The 15549-nt window shown below is 34.0% G+C and overlaps 2 protein-coding genes across 2 annotated transcripts; both read right to left on the bottom strand.

The window, feature by feature from the left end:
* Positions 1–667: 667 nt before the first annotated feature.
* LOC134700175 (lipopolysaccharide-induced tumor necrosis factor-alpha factor homolog) lies at positions 668–6067 on the bottom strand. Its single transcript, XM_063561541.1, has 3 exons — positions 5880–6067; positions 2423–2615; positions 668–1826 (listed from the first exon to the last, which is right to left on the bottom strand). The coding sequence occupies exons 1-3, from the start codon at positions 5944–5946 to the stop codon at positions 1715–1717; spliced, it is 372 nt and encodes a 123-aa protein (XP_063417611.1). The 5' UTR covers positions 5947–6067; the 3' UTR covers positions 668–1714.
* A 3269-nt stretch (positions 6068–9336) lies between these two features.
* Positions 9337–13575, bottom strand: LOC134700174 (LITAF domain-containing protein-like). Its single transcript, XM_063561540.1, has 3 exons — positions 13361–13575; positions 11399–11594; positions 9337–10354 (listed from the first exon to the last, which is right to left on the bottom strand). Exons 1-3 carry the CDS (start codon positions 13425–13427, stop codon positions 10243–10245), a joined length of 375 nt encoding a protein of 124 aa, XP_063417610.1. The 5' UTR covers positions 13428–13575; the 3' UTR covers positions 9337–10242.
* Positions 13576–15549: the final 1974 nt, after the last annotated feature.

Below are 15549 nucleotides of genomic sequence, written 5' to 3'. Positions count from 1 at the left end.
CCTCATCCTCAACCATCCAAGTGTTGTTGTTGGTATTCTTGACATGCAGACAGCGTGGAACCTTTCTGCACAAGACATCAGATTTAACGTCCCTATTCTGAGAGCGCGTGGCTGCGTATTTGTACATCCAACACAGTCAAAATGAACGTACGTCAAATTTCACCGACCTTCAACCCAGACATCCCCTACTGCAGGTCCTATGTATTGTATTTTTTATTAGTTTTTTTTCTGTTCCTGAATATGATGAAACAATTCTCAATGGAAGTTAAGATACGAACAATCAATCTATCTCGACCTTGAGGTCTTTTTTCAATTGTTATGATTCAATCTAATTTAAATTCATATCTAATAATCTCATAATAATGAACTATATTTTAATTAAATTGGCTAAGGATGGTCATATTGCTGTCTAATTGACATATAACCCATGCACAACCTTTTTAATCAGAAAATAAAATGTTTTAATAAACCCTAACTATGTTTATGCAGGCTAGAAAAGCCAAATGTTGAAGTATTTTTAAAAATCCCAGTGTAAAAGATATTACTAGGTGCTGTGTCCTGATTATGCGCACCAAACCATGGCAGTATAATCAGTCCGTTGATTGTGGCCATTACTTGGCAGAAGCAGAATTAATGAAAACACACTAACTGAAGAATAAATAATGAGAAGATGATAAAATACTTTATTATAATCACATATATTTTTTAATAAACAGTAAAAACATAAAACAATAAAACTAATCAGATAACTTACACAATAATAAAAGAAAATGAAAGATAAAAATAAATGATAAAAGGCTTGACAACAAAACAAATATAGTTTCAAGGCACTTACTATAGTATATTTCAACATCCAACCATTGTATAATTTAAAAATAGAATTATAAATTTGATTAAAAGTAGGTTATAAGAAATTATATTTATAAAATGGGAAGAGAATTTGAAAATGAAATTTTTCATTTCTGTTTCAGTTATAATTCACCAGATCCCCGTTTTGACTAAAATAATATTTTTTTTTACTAAAACAGATTTTGCTCAGATAGTATATAAATCAAATTTCGAGAAATATTTTCCTTGAGATGTTAACAAAAATTTGAAAATTTCAAGCAATTTGAACCACACAAATACTGGTATCATTTTATTGAACGTTTATCTGGTTTCAGTACATCAACACAAAACCTCATCCTTATGGCGTTCTAGTAATATTTCTGGATCATTGAATAGAATGGGACATTCAAAATGAGATTAAAGTGAACAATGAATTATATAATGTATATAACATTTAATTGCACATTAGTTATAAGGCAAAAAAGGTTAACAACAAATGTTAAAAAAATAGGCGTCCGAGTATAACTTCCAAAAAATCTTGCCGTTTTGCTGGAGTTACTTCAACTTGTCAAGGATATTTTTCCAAAGTATGAAAAGTTTACAACTAATAGAATGAAAAACTTAGTTCAAAGAACAATAAGGAGTGATATTTTTCATATGTCTGTATGTTGATGGTTAAACTAATTCGTCTAGTTTATATTCTCAAAGTTGAAATTTTCAGACTGTCTTGCAGTATTTCCATAATCATCTTTATGCCCTTAAAATAAAATGTGTTAATAAAATAATTGCATATGTAGGTTTAAACTAACATCAATACGAAACATTGTTAAAACATTGTTGAAACTTTCATTAAAACTTTCTCCAGCCACTTCCGGTTCTACTGTCTCTACGACAATCTGTTGTACTTCCCCACCATTTGTTTACAGTTTGGACAAGTATGGACGACATCCTTGCAGGCGTCAATACAAAATGGAATCAGACAACATCCGAGCCACCCTCTGTAAAGATCAATAACAAATTTAAAAGTTGCCAACTTACCACACACATATAAAGAGACTTGTATATACATGTACTAAAAAAATATACTGCCTGAATTGATATTTCAGGTGCAGATACAGGAACTGTTATGTTACATATTTCGTTAATAACATGCATGAAATATTTGCCACTGGACGTTAAACAATCAACAATCAATATATGCTACATAATATTTATTTATAAATGTCAAACATGTCAAAATTACAAATATACTTCGATCAGATGGTGACACAGTTTTAAGTGGTGCTCAGTTTGTACAGAGATCTATTATTGATTGTGGGAAAGAAAATTATTCTAAAATCCAACAATTTTAGCAAGTATCCTGTTTACGCAATCTATTACTTTAATTTGCTACTGGACCTAATCACTTTTTGCTTACAATTGCTCGCCCCTTTCACTAACGCTAGATACAGTATGTCATACTCTCGCCGCTTCCTCCACTTTCGGAGCAGGTGCAAAAATAAAACCACTCTTGCTGGTATTGCGCATAAGACTGCATTACAGATCGAATGCAGTTGATTTATGAAACTTACCTAAAGAAAAGACAATAACTTACCCAAACAGGCAGATAATGCCGACCGCCATCCAGGTTAACATTCCAGTTTCATAATTGGTTGCTGTCATGATGTCCGCTTGACATGACTGACAATTCAGTCGTACTGGTACTTCCCGGAATGTCTGGCGAAGCAATACATGTGGTTGTTGTATTACAACGGTGGCTGCGGTCTGTTGACCGGGAGGTGCATAGGCTAAAACAATAAGAGATAGATTTGATTCATTACACAGGGCTTCCATCAAAATCTGCAAGATCAATGAGGGTTTGGATGGGGTTAAATGGTTAAAGAATAATGCCCTTAAAAATGAAGACTAGAGAATAACGGTAAAAAAATGAAGATTATAGAAATGCGTGGTCTTATTTTTTGAAGATTAGCGAACAAAGGGGTTAATTTTTTGAAGATTAGAGAGAAAAGGGGTGAAAATTAAATGTTTACAGAATAACAACCCCACCCCCCTTCCATCCAGACCCTCATCAATGGGATGTTATAAAGCTATATATAGAGCCTATATAGCTAGAGGACTCAAGTGCAGAATTCTTACAGTTTATATTTCGGTAATGATTTGAAGTGTATTCAAGGAATCTGATACATCAGTGATTATTGAAACAGTATGATAGTCATTGTGTTTTTCAAGTGCTTAAAACTCTACTAAAAAGAATGCATTTGAGTATGCCCTACTTTAGTCCGAGATTACTCTGACGTCCGGCGGCTGTTTAGCCAGACAAGCTGGGGCCGTGGGACGTCAGAGCTTGTCCAATATCAAAAAGTGGATATTTGCCCACCCAAAATAGATGCGCTACTTCCTCGCTTCTGGAGCCGACTGAGGGCCTTGGAATTATATAAATCGGGCATCAATCTCTTCATTTTTCATTTATCTCTTCATTTATGTAAGTTTCACCTACCTGCCAAACCTTTAATTTTCTATATTTTAACAATTTTCAAAGAGACCCATGATTTCTCCATGTTGCCTTTCATTTTCAAAGATTATCACGTGACCACGAGAAAACAGTGCAAATGACCATAATGTAACACCTCGTTCATTTACGCTGTAAGTTACCTAAATGTCCGAGAGCTACCGATTGTTATCGTGGTCGGTACTAAATGCTAGTTACCGATCTCCTGTAAAAGGAGGTGAAAAAACGTGGTTGCTTCTAAACGTTATTCATCAATCTCCTATAAAGGAGGTAACATAATATAAATATTTGCATATTTGAGTCTCGAGGCCACGAAATCTCTCGTAATTTGACATCCATTTGAAAGTGAAAGTCAAAAATGGAGAAATCATAGGTCTCTGTGAAAAATGTTAAAATATAGAAAATTAAAGGTTTGGCAGGTAGGTGAAACTTACAATAATGAAGAGATAAATGAAAACTGAAGAGATTGATGCCCGATTTATATCATTCCAAGGCCCTCAGTCGGCTCCAGAAGCGAGGAAGTAGCGCATCTATTTTGGGTGGGCAAATATCCACTTTTTGATATGGGACAAGCTCTGACGTCCCACGGCCCCAGCTTGTCTGGCTTAACAGCCGTCGGACGTCAGAGTAATCTCGGACTAGCCCTACTTCCACTAAAGGCATGGTCAATTTCTAGTCCGGTGACCCGTTTGGACGGTCAATTTTAGCTATTGGGGCCAGAGCAAGATCGTGGCGTTTTGTTTTATTTGAGACGCCGTGCAGTGTTAACCCATCTTCACTTTCCCATCTTTATTAATATCTTGTTGAAGCAAATAAACGACAGCAAAATAAAGGAACATAGTTCCAATGACACCATTGAGCATAGACGGCGGACAACGGAGGCAATATCAAAGCTATTCAAATATATTCCCAGAGGCCTGTGTGCAAACTACTTTTCAATCACATTTTGCATGTATTGGTCCAGGTTAACATAACACCAACTTAATTCTGAAGTTGCATATATATACAATTTCGTAGTTGGAACTCACATGGAATAAACGTCAAATAAAGAGTCCAACAGTCATTCTGTAATGTAAATTCATTCCGATGATAAAACTCAACTTCGACAAATTAAATTTAATATCTTCCCTATGCTCTTCATTGAGCAGTGACATTTTAGCCTCTCGGATAAACTTGGCGTAGAAAGTCCTAAATTTGCAATCACCGGAGTCAAAATTTGGCCCTCGTCAACGATCTGTACTAAGTCACCGTGCCCTCTGTGCAAGACAAAAATGAGTTGGCAAAGACTGACCTCTTTAGATGGCCAGTAAACACGCAAAAAACTAGCATAAAGACATGAAAACACCAAAAAAAGACCAATTTTCAACTAATAAATGAATCATGATTTTTCCAGACTATTACATGATCTTACATGTTTCTATACACATCAAACCGATTTTGCGTTAAGACGTCATAAACAGTATATCCGAGAATAAAATTTGGAATGTAAATGGGGAATATTACAAAGAAACAACCTGTTCATGCAAAAAAAACAGAAATCAGTCAAAGCCACCCACCCCACCTTCCCGCAACATGGCTAATAGGTCTTCAACTCAGCGAGAAAAATTCCGCACCGAAAAGCATGACCTCCGGCTGTTGATTTCCTTCATTTTGGTGTGTTATGCCTATATCAACATGATCAAAATGTCAGCTACACCACTCCAGGGTTTTCATTGGTTGTATTTTAAATTTTCGGGGGCACTTTTCTCTAGCCTTATTATTGATGCACATTACTTTTTATAGTATTCTTTATATAATATATATCTCAGCACCCAATTTATATCTCTTATTAATATATTTGGCTCATTTATGCATTTCTCCAATCTTGGTAACTTTATCTTTCAAGTTTCTATAAACCCCATAACGTTTACATCCTCATCAATTAACCCCTCAAATTATTGCGAGTCGAAGAGCTTAATTTAGTTTGCACTATAATAATGATGAAACTACGTGTAAAACTGTGTGACTTCATTATTTTGTTTGTTTCTTACTTCCTGACTTAGGTGATAGACACGGTCTAATGATTTTTTATTTATTTTTTTCATTTTTAAAATTATTATGTTTATGTTTAGTGTGCCAAATTGGACATTTATAGGTGATTTAATTTCACATTTTACCAAAATAGTTGACATTTAGGCCTATACACGTATATTTGTATTTATTAAAAAAGAAATTCCTTAATTTGGAACAATTCCACATAAATAAAAGTATAATAAAATCAGTATATAAAGGCATGAAAGGGTCCATAAAGATACTACATGTACCGGGACCTCGACCGAGACGTACACACAAATTGACAACTTGTCTACAGCCACAGGAGGTTGGTGTGGTTCTTTACATAATATTTTATGCAGGTCTATATAAAAGTTTAAATGTTCCAAACAAACACACTTCGAATTCCTTTATCAGTGTGTTTACACAAAGAACCAAGGGCAGTAATCGATCCATATATCTTTTAAATGTAAACAAATACAGAAAAGTATTCAGTTATCGTGAGACTTACCTGGTGGAGGTTGATTGTACTGAGGGGGTGGGGGTTGTTGTGCAGGGTATGGTGATCCTTTCTCCATATCTTCTTCTAATCCGCTCTTTAAATATTTCAAAATGTAAATAAACGGGTGTTTCGCAACACTGTAACTGTAACGTAAAAACAATATGTCGATTACCTGGAGTCAAGAACTAGGTCGCTACAGTTGAGACCTGTTGTTACTGCATCCTTGGCGCGTGTTAACATTAACGTTTTGTGTCTTGAATTTTGTGTGGTGAGCTTATGAATAGTACACTGAGGCTTCCTCTAGGAGGCTTCATACATGTGTGTTTATTTATGGATATTTACTCTGTGAAATATTTGATGTTGAATTTCTCTTCCTTTTTATTTTACGATCAGTATGGCAATGCGGGATGTATAAGTACGTAGCCACGTCTAATTGGACTGGACCTGTGAACACATTTAAAGGAATACCAAACATGAAAAAACCTTGCAAAGACTCTTCAAAGGTTCGTGGTCCGATGGTCTATTGCAAAGCCAAATGATCATATCAACCCTATTCGATCATGCAACAATAGTTCAGTGATTCACAATGCGGAGTCAGGCTCTGAGAAGCCAGGATTTTGAAACGGAGAGGGTCCACATACAAGACATTCTAGCACTAGAGGGGAGTAGAACAAGTAAAAACCTGGATTAGCCATAAATGTTGCTGACACCTCAGTCCCCTATATATTTTGGATCAACAGACCTGGAATATCTGTCACTGAACATTGAACAGACAACAATTTGCCAATCTGTACTTTTATGTATGCGATTCTGTTGAGTAACATCAGACTATTGAACTGAACAAAGGCCGGAGTGGAATTCGACAAAATTTACATGCAATAAAATTGAGAACGGAAATTAAGAATGTGTCAAAAAGACAACAACCCGACCATAGAATAAAAAGCAGTCCAAGGTCACCAATGAGTCTTCAACACAATGAGAAACACATGCATGGGGCTTCAGTCAGACTCTATTATCAAAATGTGTACTAGCACAGTCAATGAAAATGGACGTCGATCAGTGCTTTATTGCACTTAATCGTTCCAGAGATGTGCAAGACCGGACAGATTTTCAATTTTATCGTTTTAACTAATATGTTGCGAGAAGTCAAATGCATTTAATGGACGTCAAGTTGATTACTTATTCCCTATTCCCTATTGTTACCTATTCGTTACTTATTCATTCCCTATTCCTTATTCGTTACTTATTCGATTTTTAATATCCTTCCCCCTTTTTAATTGTTTATACTCTTATATCTGGTAATAGTTCTAAATTTGTTGAGGTAAAATGATCTTTTTATGACCTATTTATATGTGTTTGTGCTCAACCGATCCTTTTACTTTATGTTCGATACTCATTTGTTCCTTATTTGATTTTTATACGTTCTACCTTTTAACTGCTTTATGTCCGTATGTTTGAAGATGGATCTTGGTTCGAAGGGATGAAATCACCGTGTTAGCGCTTGTATAAAAAAAGAAGATGTGGTATGATTGCCAATGAGACAACACCCCACAGAGACCAAAATGACACAGAAATTACCAACTATAGGTCACTGTATGGCCTTCAAAAATGAGATGACATGACAATCTCAAACAATTCAAACAACAGAACTAACGGCCGTATTTCATATACAAAACAAGAATGTGTCCACAGTACACGGATGTCCCACTCGCACTTTCATTTTCTATGTTTAGTGGACCGTAAAATTGGAATAAATTATCTTATTTGGCATTAAAATTAGAATGATGTTATCAAAGGGAACAAGTACACTAAGTTTCAAGTTGATTGGACTTCTACTTTATCAAAAACTACCTTGACCAAAAACTTTAACCTGAAATTTGCACTATCATTTTCTATGTTCAGTGAACCGTAAAATTGGGGTAAAAACTCTTAGACTAATATAGCATTTAAATTAGAAAGATCATATCATAGGGCACATGTATACTATGTTTCAAGTTGATTGGACTTCAACTTCATCAAAAACTACCTCGACCAAAAACTTTAACCTGAAGCGGGACAGACGGACGGACGCACAGACGGACGGACGCACAGACGGACGGACGCACAGACGGACGGACGAACGGAGGCACAGACCAGAAAACATAATGCCCCGCTACTATCGTAGGTGCGGCATAAAAATAAACGGAAAACAAATATGTAACACAAAAACAAACGATAACTACTTAATTTCAGGCTGTTGTCTAGGGACAGGCACATACTAACATAATGTGGTGGGGTTAAACATGTTAGCAGGGTGTACATCGTTTCGGAGCATGTTAACTATTACCTTGTTTAATTCGTTCCATCACTCGTTTATAATTCGCTAATTAAGTAGTTATCGTTTGTTTTTGTGTTACATATTTGTTTTCCGTTTATTTTTTTGTATATGAAATACGGCCGTTAGTTTTGTTTGAATTGTTTGAGATTGTCATGTCATCTCATTGTTGAAGGCCGTACAGTGACCTATAGTTGGTAATTTCTGTGTGATTTTGGTCTATTGTGGGGTGTTGTCTCATTGGCAATCATACCACATCTTCTTTTTTATACAAGCGCTAACACGGTGATTTTATCCCTTCGAACCAAGATCCATCTTCAAACATACGGACATAAAGCAGTTAAAAGGTAGAACGTATAAAAATCAAATAAGGAACAAATGAGTATCGAACATAAAGTAGAAGGATCGGTTGAGCACAAACACATATAAATAGGTCATAAAAAGATCATTTTACCTCAACAAATTTGGAACTATTACCAGACATAAGAGTATAAACAATTAAAAAGGGGGAAGGATATTTAAAATCGAATAAGGAATAGGGAATACGTAACGAATAGGTAACGATAGGGAAAAGGGAATAAGTAACGAATAGGTAACGAATAGGGAATAGGGAATAGGTAACGAATAGGGAATAGGGAATAGGTAACGAATACGGAATAAGGAATAGATACCGAATAGGGAATAGGGAATAAGTAACCAACTTGACGTCCATTTGCATTTATACGTTCACTTTGTTCGTTAAAAGAATGGTATTATGTTAATTATGTTTGTATTTGTGTATGTTTCCAGTGGCGGATCCAGGGGGAGGGTTTCAGGGGTTGGAACCCCTTTTTTGGGGACGATCAATGCATTTGAATGGGGACATATAGTTGGACAAGGGCGGATCTAGTCATTTTAAAAAGGGGGGTTCCTAACCCAGGACAAAAGGGGGGTTCCAATTACATGTTCCCATTCAAATGCATTAATCGTCCAAAAAAAAGGGGGGTTCGACCCCCCCCTTCTGGATCCGCGCCTGTTGGGATCCCCCTTTTGTCTTGGGTTGGGACCCCCCCCCCCCTTCAAATGGTTTGATCAGCCACTGAATTCACTTGTCGAAACCTTATTAGATCTGCGGTCATTTTATAAAAGCATTTTGGTGTTGAAAAAATCCAATTCTGTCAATGATTTTTTATTTCCATTTCTAGTGCCTCTAGAACAAATAATACAAGCATAAGCCTGGTAATATATATGAAAAAAATCATTCATTGTTATTTGACACTTGAATTTTTAAATACAAATCTGAACATACAATTTTGTAAAAATAAATCATGTTTAATTGGGTAAGGCACATACAGGACTTTCGTTTGATTTTTCAGGAGGGGTGAAAATGAATGCTCTGGCCTGGTTAGAGCTGAAATGGAATATGTTTCCCCACTCAAGAAAAAAAAAAGAAATACTTGCAACACATAATATAAGATACAATTGTATACAAAAATGTAAATAAGTTTTAAAAAAGGGCAGCAAAGTTCTTACATTTCACATGCACATTATCATATTACGAGTTTGTATCGAAATCATTTAAGAAATGAAAATGAAAATATATTTCATGATTTGAACACGTCGATTTGAAAGAACAAATAGAGAAATTTTCATAAAAATATTTACGAGAAAATAAAAAATATTAATTGTAGAAGTTCTCGGAATGTTTGAAAATTAATCACAAAAGGGTCTGTTCGGCAAATACCTACAAATCAAATATTCTAAACTGATGTGATATGTTTTATTCAACATTCCGGCTTAATCCTGTCTCTATACCACCCTCTCATATAAAAGAGAACTGAGAATAACATTAAGCAACTTATATAAACGTTACATTCCATGTTATATAAAGTATATACACAATATAAAAAAGCCATGGAAGACCATGGGTTAAAAGCCTTTCTAACAATTTCGTTAATGGTCATGGTCAATACACACTTGAGAGGGCTACAAAATAAATATTTACATAAAGTTATATATATGTGATATGTAATGACGAGGTATCGAACCTCCAACACCGTTATTTGAACTTTGTATGTCTCATGACAATTTGCTATATTTTCCAACCACGTGGTTACAGTTTGGACATGTGTGGACGACATCTTTACAGGCGTCTAAACAAAATGGAATCAGACAACATCCAAGCCATAACCTAAAAGAAAAAAAGAGAAATTTGACGTCATCATTTGTTCATACATTTAAGGTAGATTGATGGTATACCGCCATCTTGGATTGTACAATCACAGTACAAAATCGGTCTAGTTATTTGCCTAAATCTGCAAATTTGGAGACAGATTTGCAATTTAATTGTTAGAAGTTTTTTCTATTTAAAGAAAACTTGTTAATTAATTGTATTATACAAAATATTTTAACAAAATATCATTTTCTTTGGGTTTAAAATCATTTTTTTCAAATGAGCCATTAAAGGGGAGAAAACTCTTTTAGTACAAAATTTATACTGGGCTAATAGGGAAATTTTTTATATTTATTTGTATCAAGAAAACAAGTTCGGTGACACCATTTTTTATTTTTATTTTCATGAACAAACTAACCAAATTTTGGCAATTTTCAACGACTCATAGCTTGAAAAATAGCACGGTGACCCATACTTTTTATTAAATTTTTGAAAAGAGCATAGTAAAATCTTCATTTTGGCAAATTATAAAAAAATTCTGTCTCAAAAAATATATACTGGTGATCTACCTTAAATCATTTGACACATAATTAACAGATTTTTTTCATTGTCTGCTATAAATAAGTCAACAGAAAACTGGTATAAATGTTCCTGCAGGAACATCATTGCGTTTGGCTGGTCAATATATGTACGATTCTATTGCATTGGATATACCGTAGTCTCTGAACATGTATGAGTCATTTACTATAGTTTGATATAAAAAAGGTTAATATAAAAAAAACCCGCATGCAAAGTTGACTATTTGTACTGAGATTTCTTTGGAAGATAAACGATTCATACAAAATTTACTTCAATCAACGCTTTTTACACCCCAATAAAGTTACAAAAAGAAGCATTCAATTCTGAATTAAATTACGGTAAATAGAGCCCAAAATAAGAGAAATAATAACCCCCAAACAAAAATAAAAATAATTAAAAATCAATAGACATAACAAGAAAACATCAACCCTAATCGACCCCTAATTTATATGAATAATTGACTGTAAAATACAGTGTTCTTACCCGAACAGGCATATCATACCAGCCGCTAACCAGGTCAGCATTCCGATTTCAAATTGCGTTGCGGTCATGATATCAGCGCTACATGATGGACAAGTCACACGCACTGGTACCTCACGGAAGTTCTGCCGGAGCAAAACATTTGGCTGCTGTGTAACCACGACTGTGGCTTGAGACTGCTGGCCAGGCGGTGCATAGGCTGAAAGCAAAATTATTCAATCTAATTAAATTATTGATCTCTGATTACGTTCTACTACACAAATTTTATACATGTAAAGTTATTTATAAACATTAACACATAAGACTCCAAGGGTTGATTGGGGTATATAGAAATTTAATCATCACTTCTAATCGGAAAACAAACCTTCGCCCAAATTATTCATCCGTCTGACTGCAAAATCTTGCAGTCATGTCCGGTTGGAATGGGAAAGTTACATCAGAGGACCATTAAAAACACTGTTTGGGGTCTATGATGGCCCGTTGTAAGGGTATTTTTTTGTCCCTCACCAATTTACCCTAATTTTACAGTGACATACTAAGTTTCGCACCAATGATCCATCTCGAAACTCTATTGTGACTTTTGTAACCAAGAAACCTTATTTCAAACAGTAAACAGCGTTCCTATATATAGTATTTATTTTTTGCTTCTTTTAAGTTAACAGTTCCTTGGATTTTGCTTCACATTTATACCATGTTTTATATTTAGCAAGGAATGACGTTTCTGTTTAAACAAATTCCAAAGAATTTTTCATTTTATATATAAACTCAATTTCAAAGGATTTATTTCCCCGAGACATACATTGTACTTGTTCCACAGGAGATTGTTTGTGATTGTTCTAGTACATTTATGAGTATATGGACTTGCTTACTATACCTAGAAACACATTTTACTTCTGGACTACTATTGTAATTTTGTTTATTGAAAGTATTAAGGATCTCGTTAAAGCCTTATTATGCTTATTAACATACGAGTTGAAGTATATGATTTGAGAAAATCAGTCAACAGAACTATTTCGAACAGTATTTTTTTTTTCAATTTCGGTCTTCAGGCTTTATAGAAGAATTTACTTTAAAAACAAACAAAAAAATATCAATAAGAATAAGCCCAAGGATTCACTATTTTTGTGTTTTTTTTAATCTGGTTTGAGTGTGAGAACAGAATATTAAAGATAAACCATCTTATTCATAAATTCTTTTAAAATGTATACTAAAGTGTCCAGGTTACTATTAATATGTGTTACTCATTATTTCTTGATTCTACTTTTTAACTCTACTGACACATAACATAACAGGTAACACGAGGTCGTACGCAAACAACCATTACAAAATAACTACATTCCAAGTAATAGTACATTGCTACTTTCAGTTTTTCGTAATTGTGTATGATCAATATTCTACCATTTACAATTTATTCACTTTTGCTTAAAAGTTTAATAGATACAAAGTTTCAAGGACCAAAAAAAACAGAATCAATAAACGGCTTTAAAGAAGTGACAGAAAAACAGTCACACCTTGTAAAATTAAAATAGATTTTCAATACATCCAGAAATAACCATGAAATTGATACTTGTTTTTGAAATACGATTTTTTTACAGAAAAAAACAAATATCATTCAATTTCGTCTTATTCAGACAAAGGCATGTACAAATGTATTAAGTGACATGCATAGCCCCGGACCATTTTTAAATTAACCATTGTACGGGTGTTAACGATATCGCCTCCAAATATGACAGTTTGATCAATATATATTTATACTTTTCTATGAGCTACGTAATACTATAATTAATTTTTTAAAAACACATGTCACTCAACTTTGAAGTTAAAATTCTTTTAAGACGGGTACGAATGCCTAGCCACGGACCCTTTAAAAAAATTACATTATACGGGTGTTAAAGACATCACTTCAAAATATGACAGTTTGATCTATATATATTTATATTTTTCTATGTATTATTAGCACCTTACCTGGTGGAGGTTGATTGTACTGTTGGGGTTGTGGCTGCTGTTGTGGGTACGGTGATCCTTTCTCCATATTTGAAGCTTTAACCCTAACTGTGATTCCCTTTTTTTTTACGTCCTTTTAGTTTTAACAATAAAGCTTATCTTATCTCGACCGAGTTAGATGGTTACGTAGGTGCTACAGTAAAGGTCTGTTTAAAGTTCACGTATTAAATGTTTTGAAATGTTTGAGTGATTCAGTTGATATGAATATCACATGATGTCCCTTGCAAATACTTTCATTTGTAAACATTTAAATTCAATATTTATTTTTTGTGTTTATTATAAACACCATTTTTAGAGTTGACTATTCATTTGTTGTGGGGGCATATAGGTTTTGTCTCGGAACACACATTTCTATATTACTTTTATTTACAAACATCTATTTTTATCAAATGCAGGAACATTTCGAAATTCAAATGTAGGAATTATTTAGTTTTCAGTGGAAACAAAGTACCTTTTATTTCCTTTTTGTAAAAAAATTACCGTTCAAAAGACCAAGGTATACTGACGGTTCATTTTATCTGTTTTGTCGGTTGGTTCTGTTTATATATTGACTGTTGGTTCTATCTATATAATAATAGTTGGTTATTTCTATATACTGTATGTTGGTTCTGTCTATATGCTGATAGTTGGTTCTGTCTATATACTGTATGTTGGTTCTATCTATATACTGACGGTTGGTTCTATATAAGCTGATTATTGGTTCTGTCTATATACTGACAGTTGGTTCTGTCTATATACTGACTGTTGGTTCTGTCTATATACTGACTGTTGGTTCTATCTATATACTAATATTGATGTTGGTTCTATCTATATACTAGTATTGATGTTGGTTCTATCTATATACTGACGGTTGGTTCTGTCTATATACTGACTGTTGGTTCTGTCTATATACTGACAGTTGGTTCTGTCTATATACTGACTGTTGGTTCTGTCTATATGCTGATAGTTGGTTCTGTCTATATGTTGATAGTTGGTTCTGTCTATATACTGACTGTTGGTTCTGTCTATATACTGACTATTGGTTCTGTCTATATACTGACTGTTGGTTCTGTCTATATACTGTCTGTTGGTTCTGTCTATATACTGGCAGTTGGTTCTGTCTATATACTGACTGTTGGTTCTGTCTTTATACTGACTGTTGGTTCTGTCTTTATACTGACTGTTGGTTCTGTCTTTATACTGATAGTTGGTTCTGTCTATATACAGACTGTTGGTTCTGTCTATATACTGACTGTTAGTTCTGTCTATATATTGACTGTTGGTTCTGTCTTTATACTGACTGTTGGTTCTGTCTATATACTGACTGTTGGTTCTGTCTTTATACTGACAGTTGGTTCTGTCTATATACTTATACTGCTAGTTCTGTCTTTATACTGACAGTAGATTCTATCTATACTGACTGTTGGTTCTGTCTATGTACTGATTGTTTGTTCTGTCTTTGTACTGATAGTTGGTTCTGTCTTTATACTGATAGTTGGTTCTATCTCTATAAAGACTGTTTGTTATGTCTATGTACTGACCACTGGTTATTTCTATATACTAACTGATGGTTCTGTCTATAATAATGTTTGGTTATGTTTATACTGACAAATATAGCATTGAAATGTTTAACTTCGTTCCGAAAAGGCTTTAAATATTGGCCACTGGGTGTTTAAGCAAATAAAGTCGTTCATTCGTGTATTGTTTTACAGATACAAAAAAAATAGGAAACGGTTAAGATACAAAAAAATAGGAAAATGTTAAGATACAAAAATTAAAATAGGAAAAGATTAAGATACAAAAAAAAAGGAAAAGGTTAAATTTTATCAAAATGAAAGGTGACATGAAGTCAAAATTAAAATTGTTAAATAAACTGGTCTGCATGGATAAGTTTGTATATGATAGTTTCAAATTTGTTTGCATTCATCTTCAGACTATATTATGCAGTGAACATGTTTTGTCAAATATCTACGTTAGATGACAAGTTTGCAATGTTCTTCATCAACTTCGTACTTTAAATGGCAATTTTAACGTTGTTGGTGTTAGCGTTCCTGATAAGTCTTCTTTAGACGAAGTGCGCGTCTAGCGTACAGCTTACAAAATTTTTAGTTTTCTGGTTTTATATGATACAAGTTTATGATGAACCAAATAGCCTTTTATATAGGGGTTAT

This window comes from Mytilus trossulus, unplaced genomic scaffold (genome assembly GCF_036588685.1).
Source record: "Mytilus trossulus isolate FHL-02 unplaced genomic scaffold, PNRI_Mtr1.1.1.hap1 h1tg000128l__unscaffolded, whole genome shotgun sequence".
Lineage (NCBI taxonomy): Eukaryota > Metazoa > Mollusca > Bivalvia > Mytilida > Mytilidae > Mytilus > Mytilus trossulus.
Note: the sequence above shows the minus strand (reverse complement) of the source record. Positions and strands in the feature narration are given on the sequence as shown.

What these genes read in the sequence shown, in the direction of transcription:
- LOC134700175 (XM_063561541.1), bottom strand. Translation starts at nt 5,946, where the DNA reads ATGGAGAAAGGATCACCATACCCTGCACAACAACCCCCACCCCCTCAG. An exon ending in GTACAATCAACCTCCACCAG is followed by an intron (nt 2,616 to 5,879) that starts GTAAGTCTCACG and finishes TTATTGTTTTAG; the next exon opens with CCTATGCACCTCCCGGTCAA. An exon ending in GGCATTATCTGCCTGTTTGG is followed by an intron (nt 1,827 to 2,422) that starts GTAAGTTATTGT and finishes TGATCTTTACAG; the next exon opens with AGGGTGGCTCGGATGTTGTC.
- LOC134700174 (XM_063561540.1), bottom strand. Translation starts at nt 13,427, where the DNA reads ATGGAGAAAGGATCACCGTACCCACAACAGCAGCCACAACCCCAACAG. An exon ending in GTACAATCAACCTCCACCAG is followed by an intron (nt 11,595 to 13,360) that starts GTAAGGTGCTAA and finishes TTTTGCTTTCAG; the next exon opens with CCTATGCACCGCCTGGCCAG. An exon ending in GGTATGATATGCCTGTTCGG is followed by an intron (nt 10,355 to 11,398) that starts GTAAGAACACTG and finishes TTTTTCTTTTAG; the next exon opens with GTTATGGCTTGGATGTTGTC.